Below are 12,360 nucleotides of genomic sequence, written 5' to 3'. Positions count from 1 at the left end.
ACGTTGTAAGATGCTGGTCCGATGTTAGCCACCATGACTGTGCGGGCATTTCCCCCCAGGGAGTCCTGTAGCAGGCGGGTGAGCTTGGAGTCGCGGTAGGGGATGTGGGTGCTCCTGCCATCCACCAGGGCAGAGATGACATTCCCCAAGGCTGACAGCGACAGGTTGATCTTGGTGGCTTCCTTCAGGCGCTCTCCTTGGGCTCCTGTCTTGGTCTGCCTCTCGCTGCCAGCCAGGTCCACCAGGTTCAGTTTGCCCACTCGAATGTGGTTCTCTCCGTCGACGCCCAGCTCGCTGCACTCGACGGTAATAAGAAATATGGCATGTGATCGGGAGCTGTGCTCGTTCATATTGGTGGAGCCCACCGAGCGGTTCTGGTTCCCCACGTTCATCACGTGCTCTATTTCTCGTACACTCTTAGTGACGAAGGAGGACAGGTCCTTGACGTATACACCCGTGTCTGGCCTCTCTTTCAGCTCCAGCCGGCGGGACTGGTCCTTGGACAGCAGGTCCCTGATCTCCTCCTGGTAGATCTCCAGGTACGAGGCCCTCACCAGGTACTGCTGGTTCTGGGAGCGGGAGATGTGTGTGAAGACGTGCTCAAAGGAATTGGGGATTACACCCCTTCTCTCTGGGTCATTGCGCACCCCCTCCATAGTGTAGGTCTTTCCTGTACCCGTCTGGCCGTATGCAAATATGGTCCCATTGAAACCAAGCAAAACGGAGTCTACCAGGGGCCTGAAGGTTTCATCATAGAGATCCACCTGTTTGGAGTTCCAGTCATACACAGAGTCAAATGTAAAGACCTTGGGGTGCTCGTGGGCTGCAGCCCCCCGGGGGTTTCGCACGGCCACCTGGCCCAGCTTCACATCCACCTGCACCACCCTCTCAAAGTTAGCTGCCCGCTCCTTCTCATTCATGGGTCGACAGCGAACCACCACCTTCACCGACTCTCTGGTCTTAGACATCGTGAGGATTCTCAGACAAACTGGCCTTGTGTCTATGTCCTTCAACTACTGTACAAGTCTGAGTTCACAATGTCAGACCCGCCAGCATCAGAACCTGTAAAAAGAGAAAGAAATGATCATATGCTGATGTTCAAATAGCTGTTCCCAACACGTTTAGTTACTGTTAATGTTTTCTTTTGTGATTATGAAGACCTTAGTTTGTGCACTGTGCCTCAAACTAGCTTACTGGCTACAGTGGTGTTAGATACTGTAGCAGCTAGCTAGCAAGCTAACATTAACAAGACTAGCTACCTAGGTTAACGACAGAGCACAAGATCAAAGATACTGCTGGTAACTAGCTAAGCCGTCATCTGAGACATAGCTACATGACAAAGTTACCTAGCTACATGACCAAAAGTATGTGGACACCTGCTCATCAAACATCTCCTTCCAAAATCATGGGCATAAATATGGAGTTGGGTCCCCCTTTGCTGCTATAACAGCCTCCACTCTTCTGGGAAGGCTTTCCAATAGATGTTGGTACATTGCTGCGGGGACTTGCTTCCATTCAGCCACAAGAGCATAGTGAGGTCGGGCACTAATGTTGGGCGATTAGACCTGGCTTGCAGTCAGCGTTCCAATTCATCCCAAATGTATTCGATGGGGTTGAGGTCAAAGCTCTGTGTAGGCCAGTCAAGTTCTTCCACACCGATCTCAACAAACCATTTTCTGTATGGACCTCGCTTTGTGCAGGGGGGTATTGTCATGTTGAAACAGGAAAGGGCCTACGCCAAACTGTTGCTACAAAGTTGGAAGCACAGAATCATCTAGAATGTCATTGTATGCTGTAAAGTTAAGATATCCCTTCACTGGAACGAAGGGGCCTGAACCATGAAAAACAGCCCCAGACCATTATTCCTCCTCCACCAAACTTTACAGTTGGCACTATGCATTGGGCAGGTAGCATTCTTCTGGCATCCGCCAAACACCCAGATTCGTCCGTCAGAAGTGCCAGATGGTGAAGCGTGATTCATCATTCCAGAGAGCACGTATCCACTGCTCCAGAGTCCAATGGCAGAGAGCTTTACACCACTCCACGCCGACACTTGGCATCACATATGGTGATCTTAGGCTTGTGTATGGCTGCTCAGCCATGGAAACCCATTTCATGAAACTCCCGACGAACAGTTATTGCGCCGACATTGCTTCCAGAGGTCGTTTGGAACTCGGTAGTGAGTGTTGCTATGCTCTCAGTACTCCCCTTCTGTGAGCTTGTGTGGCCTACCACTTAGCGGCTGAGGCGTTGTCTCTCCTAGACGTTTCCACTTCACAATAACAGCACTTACAGTTGACCAGGGCAGCACTAGCAGACCAGTCATTTGATTTACGGACTTGTTGGAAAGGTGGCATCCTATAACAGTGCAACGTTGAATGTCACTGAGCTCTTCAGTATGACCATTCTACTGCCAATGGTTTGTCTATGGAAATTGCATGGCTGTGTACTCTATTTGAACACACATATCAGCGACGGGTGTGGCTGAAATAGACGAATACAGTCATTTGAAGGGGTGTCCACATACTTTCGTATATATATAGCGAGGCTAGGCCATTTCGCCAGCAAAACGTTGTAAATGTATGGGCTACTAACTTAGCTAAAAATGTCACGTTCTTTGGCAAGCTAGCTTGGTATTTATCAGTCAGTACTGCCTAGCGATAGCGACGAAACAGACCTGATGCCATTTCCAGTGCTACTCTAGCGAGTTAGCTAACGTTAGTTGATTGATGCAAATGAAAAATCAATGGTTACAGGTTTTCGCTTTGCTAATTGTGACAATTAGCAATATTGACGAGAACACAGCAAGCAAACTGGATAAATATGTTCACGTCACCCAACACGATGTTAGATTTAGTTATCCGGCTGGTTTACAAAGACCCGGGACAGCAACCCATCAGACGGCCTAGCAACGGCAAAAAAAACAGCCATCCTCAGAGGACAAGTTCGGTGTATTTTGGATGATGGAGGCGTCTCCTTATCCAGTTTACAAGAACAAGCACACAATTCTGGTGAAACTCATTTTTTTCGGACATTATTAAAACTGCAACATCCGTGACAAAAGTAAACGTTGTCAGCTAGTTACCATTTAATCCAGTACTTCCACCCAGTCAGCCATTACCGCAGCCGTCAACCGCATCCCAGAAAACTATCCCGGATGGAACGGAGAGATGCGTTCAACGTCACAGCCAATCTTCTTCTTCTTCTTAGGTATAATGGCATTCACAACAATTATACGTGCATTCTGCCACCTACTGTGCGGGTGGAAAATGAAGATCCCAAAAATGAAATAATGCGGTGTAAATAATAAGAAATATATACAGTACCAGTCAAAAGTTTGGACACACCTACTCATTCAAGTTTTACTACATTGTAGAATAATAGTAAAGACATCAAAACTATGAAATAACACATGGAATCATGTAGTAACCAAAAAAAGTGTTATACAAATCAAAATATATTTTATATTTGAGATTCCTCAAAGTAGCCACCCTTTGCCTTGATGTCAGCTTTGCACACTCTTGGCATTCTCTCAACCAGCTTCACCTGGAATGCTTTTCCAACAGTCTTGAAGAAGTTCCCACATATGTTGAACACTTGCTGGTTGCTTTTCCTTCACTCTGCGGCCCAACACATCCCAACCATCTCAACTGGGTTGAGGTCGAGTGATTGTGGAGGCCAGGTCATCTGGTGCAGAACTCCATCACTCTCCTTCTTGTTCAAAAAGCCCTTTACACAGCCTGGAGGTGTGTCAAATCAGATCAAATTTTATTGGTCACATACAAACGGTTAACAGATGTTAATGTGAGTGTAGTGAAATGCTTGTGCTTATAGTTCCGACAGTGTAATATATTTTTTTTTAAATACTGCATAGTTTCCTAAGGACTCGAAGTGAGGCGACCATCTCTGTCAGCGCCATCTTGCTGGGTCATTGACCTGTTGAAGAACAAATGATAGTCCCACTAAGCGCAAACCAGATGGGATGGCGTATCGCTACAGAATGCTGTGGTAGCCATGCTGGTTAAGTGTGCCTTGAATTCTAAATAAATCAGTGTCAGAATCACACCTCCTCCTCCATAATTCACGGTGGGAACCACACATGTGGAGATCATCCGTTCACCTACTCTGCTTCTCACAAAGACACGGCGGTTGGAACCAAAAATCTCAAATTTGGACTCATCAGACCGAAGGACAGATTTCCACTGGTCTAATGTCCATTGCTCGTGTTTCTCCGCCAAAGTAAGTCTCTTCTTATTGGAGTCCTTTAGTAGTGGTTTCTTTACAGCAATTCAACAATTAAGGCCTGATTCACGCAGTCTCCTCTGAACAGTTGATGTTGAGATGTGTCTGTTAAACTCTGTGAAGCATTTATTTGGGCTGTAATTTCTGAGGCTGGTAACTCTAATAAACTTATCCTCTTCAGCAGAGGTAACTCTGGGTCTTCCTTTCCTGTGGCGGTCCTCATGAGAGCCAGTTTCATCACAGCACTTTATGGTTTTTGCGACTGCACGTGAAGAAACTTTCAAAGTTCTTGATATTTTATGGATTGACTGACCATGTCTTAAAGTAATGATGGACTGTTGTTTCTCTTTTCTTATTTGAGCTGTTCTTGCCACAATATGGACTTGGTATTTTACCAAATATGGCTTATCTTCTGTATACTACCCCTACCTTGTTACAACACAACTGATTGGCTCAAACGCATGAAGAACAAAATGAACTCCCCAAATTAACTTTTAACAAGGCACACCTCTTCATTGAAACACATTCCAGGCAACTACCTTATGAAGCTGGATGAGAGAATGTCAAGAGTGTGCAAAGCTGTCATCAAAGCAAAGGGTGGCTACTTTGAAGAATATGAAATAAAATCTATTCGATTTGTATAACACTTTTTTGGTTACTACATGATTCCATGTGTTATTTCATAGTTTTGATGTCTTCACAATTATTCTACAATGTAGAAAATGGTAAAAAAATAAAGAAATGAATGAGTAGGTGTGTCCAAACCTTTGACTGGTGCTGTAAGTATACAGACCCTTTACTCAGTACTTTGTTGAAGCACCTTTGACAGTGATTACAGCCTCGAGTCTTCTTGGGTATGAAGCAACTACTCCTGGAATGTTCAGCCTAAGATATTGACATCACAGCCAATCAGTGTCTTTGTCCTGCTACTGTATGTAGTAGCCTAGCAACATGTTCCTAGGTAACAGCTGAAGACCAATCATAATAAATAGGGAGCAAATGTCTCGTACAAAATTGGGTCAATATAACTTTGGAAAATGTAATTCAAAGAAATGCATTGAAAAATGTAACATGTCAAAAGTGAGAATATGCATTAACTGGTTTCATTCAAGGCTACAGACATGTATTCACCAGTGAAGCCTGAATCTTCTCCATTTATCTAACCGAGGAAGCTCAGTCATCACATTTTAGGGTTCATTTGCATAAATGTCATGTTCCCAGTCATTTTCATCACAGAGCAATAATACAACTAGCTAGCAGGTACAACGCTTCAAAAATATCAGAAACCGATTACAAAAGCTGATACAGTAATCATTTACATACGTACATTAGAAAAATGAAGGAGGAAGACTGTCAACCTCCCCTTTATAACTAGTATCTGCAGGATCAGTTACTGCACTCCTGAGAGGGTTATGTCCCACCCTCATCCACCAGGTCGCCTTTACATCGTATTAAAGAGGAGGGAGGGAGAGCAACACGTAAGAGCTGGAGCACAGGATCAGACCGGGACATTACACTGGAAGTCTTACCCACCCAGGGTTCAACAGGGTGATCTGAGCTCCTGCTAACTTGGCTGCTATGCAAATTGAGACATATGTAGCTGTGGCTATAGAAAGTATTGTGGAAATTGAACACCCTCTTGATGCTCTGAAGAGTTATGTAATAGTGTAACTGATTGTTTAATCGCAGTGGTGTACTAGAAGCTAAACCCAAGTAAATGCAGTTTACGCAACATTTTTATTTTTTACCTACCTTTTGCAGGAAACATGCATTGAAAGCATTACTTTATTCACAGCGAACGGCGATCTGAGTCCCCCCCCCCCTCCCCCCCTAAAAAAGTATTACTACACCACTGTGTAATATGAGGATGGAGTAGATCACATTCCCACAATGCACTGTCCAAGTCCTCACCCAAGATTGAAAAGCCTATTTGTCATCTTTTTTCAGAATGGACGACCCAGAAACGGAAAATCTTCACAGCTCCTGTTTCTTGTACATTTTTCCAGCGTGGTCCATTCCGAAGAAAGACGACGGACGGGAATGGACATCCCGGTCTCGTTTGACAAAAGCAGAGAACGAGGACACACAATTCCCAACGAAGTGGTCAGCTTGGCTTAGGATGTACAGGTCCAACTGGGCAGAGTCCGGCTTGAGGCTCACCACCTTCACCTGGGCATGGACAGACAAACAGACGATACACTGAATATGCAGTAGACAAACAGACGATACACTGAATATGCAGTAGACAAACAGACGATACACTGAACATGCAGTAGACAAACAGACGACACACTGAATATGCAGTAGACAAACAGACGATACACTGAATATGCAGTAGACAAACAGACGATACACTGAACATGCAGTAGACAAACAGACGATACACTGAATATGCAGTAGACAAACAGACGATACACTGAATATGCAGTAGACAAACAGACGATACACTGAACATGCAGTAGACAAACAGACGATACACTGAATATGCAGTAGACAAACAGACGATACACTGAATATGCAGTAGACAAACAGACGATACACTGAACATGCAGTAGACAAACAGACGATACACTGAATATGCAGTAGACAAACAGACGATACACTGAATATGCAGTAGACAAACAGACGATACACTGAATATGCAGTAGACAAACAGACGATACACTGAATATGCAGTAGACAAACAGACGATACACTGAACATGCAGTAGACAAACAGACGATACACTGAATATGCAGTAGACAAACAGACGATACACTGAACATGCAGTAGACAAACAGACGATACACTGAATATGCAGTAGACAAACAGACGATACACTGAATATGCAGTAGACAAACAGACGATACACTGAACATGCAGTAGACAAACAGACGATACACTGAACATGCAGTAGACAAACAGACGATACACTGAACATGCAGTAGACAAACAGACGATACACTGAACATGCAGTAGACAAACAGACGATACACTGAACATGCAGTAGACAAACAGACGATACACTGAACATGCAGTAGACAAACAGACGACACACTGAATATGCAGTAGACAAACAGACGATACACTGAATATGCAGTAGACAAACAGACGATACACTGAATATGCAGTAGACAAACAGACGACACACTGAACATGCAGTAGACAAACAGACGATACACTGAATATGCAGTAGACAAACAGACGACACACTGAACATGCAGTAGACAAACAGACGACACACTGAATATGCAGTAGACAAACAGACGACACACTGAACATGCAGTAGACAAACAGACGATACACTGAATATGCAGTAGACAAACAGACGATACACTGAACATGCAGTAGACAAACAGACGATACACTGAACATGCAGTATACAAACAGACGATACACTGAATATGCAGTAGACAAACAGACAATACACTGAATATGCAGTAGACAAACAGACGATACACTGAATATGCAGTAGACAAACAGACGATACACTGAACATGCAGTAGACAAACAGACGATACACTGAATATGCAGTAGACAAACAGACGATACACTGAATATGCAGTAGACAAACAGACGATACACTGAACATGCAGTAGACAAACAGACGATACACTGAATATGCAGTAGACAAACAGACGATACACTGAATATGCAGTAGACAAACAGACGATACACTGAATATGCAGTAGACAAACAGACGATACACTGAACATGCAGTAGACAAACAGACGACACACTGAATATGCAGTATACAAACAAAGCATGTTTACCAACAGCGTAACACCTGAGAAAAAACAGATCTACTGTGTGTTTATACAGTGTATTCAGACGCCTTGACTTTTTCCACAGTTACGTTACAGCCTTATTCTAAAATTGATTACATAGTTATCTACACACAATACCCCATATTGACAAAGCAAAAACAGTTGTTTTTTTTGCACATTAAAAAATATTTTAAAAAATACTGAAATATTACATTTACATACATGTTAATTGAAATGCATTCCAGGTGACTACCTCATGAAGCTAGTTGAGAGAATGCCAAGAGTGTGCAAAAGCTGTCATCAAGGCAAAGGGTGGCTACTTTGAAGAACCTCAAATATATTTTGATTTGTTTAACACTTTCTTGGTTACTACATGATACCATATGTGTTATTTCATAGTTTTGATGTCTTCACTATTATTCTACAATGTAGAAAATGGTAAAAATAAAGAAAAACCCTTGAATGAGTAGGGGTGTCCAAACTTTTGACTGGTCCTGAATATATTCAGACCCTTTACCCAGTACTTTGTTGAAGCACCTTTGGCAGCGATTACAGCCTCGAGTCTTCTTGGGTTTGACACTACAAGCTTGGCACACCATTCTGTATTGGCACACCAGTCTGTATTGGCGCACCAGTCTGTATTGGCGCACCAGTCTGTATTGGCGCACCAGTCTGTATTGGCGCACCAGTCTGTATTGGCGCACCAGTCTGTATTGGCGCACCAGTCTGTATTGGCACACCAGTCTGTATTGGCACACCAGTCTGTATTGGCACACCAGTCTGTATTGGCACACCAGTCTGTATTGGCACACCAGTCTGTATTGGCACACCAGTCTGTATTGGCACACCAGTCTGTATTGGCACACCAGTCTGTATTGGCACACCAGTCTGTATTGGCACACCGAACATATTTTATTTAATCCATTGTAGAATAAGGCTGTAACATAACAACATGTGGAAAAAGTCAAGTGGTCTGAATATTTTCCGTATGCATGTATGTATGTATGTATATATGTATGTATGTATGTATGTATGTACTTATGTGTGTGTGTATGTATGTATGTATGTATGTATGTATGTATGTATGTATGTATGTATGTATGTATGTATATATGTATGTATGTATGTATGTATGTACTTATGTGTGTGTGTATGTATGTATGTATGTATGTATGTATATATGTATGTATGTATGTATGTATGTACTTATGTGTGTGTGTATGTATGTATGTATGTATGTATGTATGTATGTATGCGTGCATGTATGTATGTATGTACGTACGCACACATACACATATATATATATATATACATATATATATATATAAACTGACAAATTAAATCAATAAATCAAACAAAGCTCACCTTATCCTTGAAGAGTTTTTGGATCTCAGCAAGGTGGGACTCTGAGTCTGTGGCGATGTAAACAGAACGGGCAGAGGTTTTCTTGACCCAGAGCTTGAGGGCCCGGCGGATCTCAGCCAGGTCAGGGAGGCACATGGTCATGGTGAGGGGCAGAGCGGTGTGACGGTTATAACCCACACACTGAGGAGAGGCCATGAAGTGAGGCCCAGTATCCCCACTCTGGAGCAGCTTACAGGCATTAACCTACAAGGACAATTCAATCAGGGAATACAACAGGGAAACAGAATGGGTCTGGGCGGCCAAAAAAAGGATTGAAAATGTCAATAACTAATCATTTTTTATTCTGTCGACTATGTGTGTGTGTGTCTCTCTATCCATGTGTGTATGTGTGTGTTCCCAGCTCACCCAATCAGAGCCGATCCTGAGATGTATGGCAACGTATGGCCTGGGCAGCAGAGCAGCGATGTGTTCCTGTCCCTCCTGCACCATCCTCTCCGTCCAAACGACATACCGCTGTAGACCCACATATTCCTCTATGACAGGGAACTGGGCCGGGGCACCAGGCAGGGCCAGGACAGGGTGCTCTGACGGAGGGAACCTGCACAGGGGAAACCACAGAGGCAAGGAATTCGGGACTGCAGATGAAAATTAGCTGGCTGGCTAAAACTTGCACTTCTACAGTGATGTTCATGAATGGGCACCGTCCCTGTAAAACTACATTCAATGTAATAGATTGGTTATGGTAATACGAGGTGTAATTATTCTGTTATATCACCAGTAAGTTGAGCAAAAAAAAAATGCTTATGTTTCACTCACAGTAAAACACAAAGACTTACTTGTTGAGCCAATGAGGTTGGTGGTAGGAACTGAAGGACAAGCCGTCAAACAGGACAGACCTGTCAAACTCCACTCCTACGTGGTCCCAAAACGGACCAAAAGGATTCCCGTCCTGATAATGACAGCATGTGATGGTTCATAACACCCCACGAGCAAGGAATGACATGACATTTATACCAGATCTTATGATTTTTCACCACTAAGGTGGTAAACATGAGAAATAAATGATATGAAAGAGATTTTAATGTAAAATACAGTTATAGTAACATTCCAGCAGGGGGCAGTGTTCTGCTCTGCCATGGCATTCTTTTCATTAACATTAACAACACTAAATCAATTCATTTCTTATAAGTAATTTAACTATATAAAAAGACAATGTAGCCAAAGCTATGGCCTCTGTTCCAGGACCTGGCTTTTATATAATCTTTCTTGACCAGTTTCAACGTTTTTTTTCCTTCTCACTAACCAGGCTCAATACCTGAGCAACTGGCTCAGTTATCTCCGACTCTCTGAACCTCAATCACAACACTCACCTTCATGGGGCAGGACTTCTTGTCCACGCTCCTCTGGGCAGCTGACTCAAAGCAGTAGGCTGCCCTCTGTCCCTTAGGCCAGTGTGTTGGGGCAAGCTGCTCCATGAAATCCTCCAGGCTTACCACACGGTGGTAGTGGGTCAGGGCTTCCAGCTGGAAGAACTCACTGTAGGGGACATGTACCTGTTGAGGGGGAGACACAGCTGTGACTGTGAGATGTGATCATCTCTGCATCACAATTCTCTGTCCTTTCTCCCAAAGTGTGCTCTTGTTCACTTCGTGGATTTAAAAAAAAGGGACTGGTGAGATCAACACCAGGAAACATGATTCATACACTTACATTTGAGTATGGTGGTGCGTGGTGCCGGTACACTATGAAGGGGGGAACTGCCAGTGTGCGATTCAGGATTTTTGCGAATGCCAAAGAACCCAGAAAGTGGTCGGCTTGGTTTCCAAATCGACCTGAGTAACGAAAATTGGTCCCATTAGCAACGAACTTTAAACACTACATTTATATTTGGAAAATACAAATCTAGATAGATAAATACATAACACCTGCGTTAATAAATTAACTGCAAGGAAAACAAAGCCGGGCTAGTTACACATCAGACATCAAGGACACCAGAGTATCTAACGTTATAATGCTTCCGATTAAAGTTGATCAAATTACCCATGCAAGGACAATATAAAATGTAGCCATTGTCGTCCCACGTTAACTCTGTAGCACACGTTAGACTAATTTGTAGCAATATTGCTATGAGCGAATAATAAACCACAAAAAGTTGCAAATGATTGAGTTTCGCCGCCATTGTGTTTCATGCTACATCCCAGAATGCATTGGATGTTGAAAAACGTTTAACCCCCGAGGTGCTGCTTCCGCTTGTATACGCGTGTCTGCTACATCACTCTGAAACGTCCAATGAATTTGGAATTGGAACTTCATATGATCTTGGAAAGTTGATGGAATATTTAGACGTAAATCTATTTCATGGAATCTTTAGACATGTGTTTGAGGAAAGTGAGGGGATTGGGGGAGAGAGAGAGAGAGAGAGAGAGAGCTTTAGACATGTGTTTGAGGAAAGTGAGGGGGTTGGGAGAGAGAGAGAGAGAGAGAGAGAGAGAGAGAGAGAGAGAGAGAGCTTTAGACATGTGTTTGAGGAAAGTGAGGGGGTTGAGAGAGAGAGAGAGAGAGAGAGAGAGAGAGAGAGAGAGAGACACAGAGAGACACAGAGAGACACAGAGAGAGAGAGAGAGAGAGAGAGAGAGAGAGAGAGACACAGAGAGAGAGAGAGAGAGAGAGAGAGAGAGAGAGAGGGGAAGAAAGAGAGGAAGAAAATAATATATTATCTGTTGTTTTAATTTCAGATTCATATGTGAGGCAATCAGTCTTCATGAAATGTGAATTTATTAGCCAAAGAAATGTGTGATTCTCCATTTTTAGTAGTCACAGAATTGACTAATTTGTCTAGCATGAACTGCTTTTATACAAAAACTTTTTGGGACAGACTATATCACAATACTGCGATGTGTAAACGACATACAGAAGCCGATGACAGGAGTATTGTACTTTTTTCTTTTTGAATCAGAGTATTCTGATGAAAAGTTAAATGAAAGTGTATGAACAGATTCAAATCCCG

At 43.1% G+C, this 12,360-nt stretch overlaps 2 protein-coding genes across 5 annotated transcripts in view; both read right to left on the bottom strand.

Annotated features, from left to right (window-relative positions):
• kif3b (kinesin family member 3B) overlaps positions 1-3,210 on the bottom strand; it is an 11,194-nt gene extending 7,984 nt beyond the window's left edge. For all 4 annotated transcript variants that reach the window (XM_036988885.2, XM_090185406.1, XM_090185405.1 and 1 more), the window contains exons 1-2: positions 3,086-3,210; positions 1-1,062 (exon numbers count right to left, since the gene is read on the bottom strand). The exon at positions 1-1,062 is cut by the window's left edge and continues 451 nt beyond it. In XM_036988885.2, coding sequence (XP_036844780.2) covers positions 1-968 — 968 coding nt within the window. In that variant the 5' untranslated portion in view covers positions 969-1,062; positions 3,086-3,210. The remainder of the gene's footprint in view (positions 1,063-3,085) is intronic.
• A 2,057-nt stretch (positions 3,211-5,267) lies between these two features.
• Positions 5,268-11,743, bottom strand: pofut1 (protein O-fucosyltransferase 1). Its single transcript, XM_021616935.3, has 7 exons — positions 11,394-11,743; positions 11,064-11,185; positions 10,724-10,906; positions 10,190-10,302; positions 9,759-9,951; positions 9,354-9,596; positions 5,268-6,411 (listed from the first exon to the last, which is right to left on the bottom strand). The coding sequence occupies exons 1-7, from the start codon at positions 11,530-11,532 to the stop codon at positions 6,217-6,219; spliced, it is 1,188 nt and encodes a 395-aa protein (XP_021472610.3). The 5' UTR covers positions 11,533-11,743; the 3' UTR covers positions 5,268-6,216.
• Between the last annotated feature and the right edge of the window lie 617 nt (positions 11,744-12,360).

This window comes from Oncorhynchus mykiss, chromosome 9, assembly GCF_057628025.1.
Source record: "Oncorhynchus mykiss isolate SJ-2025 chromosome 9, ASM5762802v1, whole genome shotgun sequence".
Lineage (NCBI taxonomy): Eukaryota > Metazoa > Chordata > Actinopteri > Salmoniformes > Salmonidae > Oncorhynchus > Oncorhynchus mykiss.
The sequence above is the reverse complement of the archived record's forward strand: the minus strand, read 5'-3'. Positions and strand labels throughout refer to the sequence as shown.

Coding starts and splice junctions, on each gene's coding strand:
- pofut1 (XM_021616935.3), bottom strand. CDS start 11,532: ATGGCGGCGAAACTCAATCATTTGCAACTTTTTGTGGTTTATTATTCG. Junction 10,907..11,063: donor ACGCACCACCATACTCAAAT/GTAAGTGTATGA, acceptor CCCCCTCAACAG/GTACATGTCCCCTACAGTGA. Junction 6,412..9,353: donor AAAAACTCTTCAAGGATAAG/GTGAGCTTTGTT, acceptor GTCCATGCCCAG/GTGAAGGTGGTGAGCCTCAA.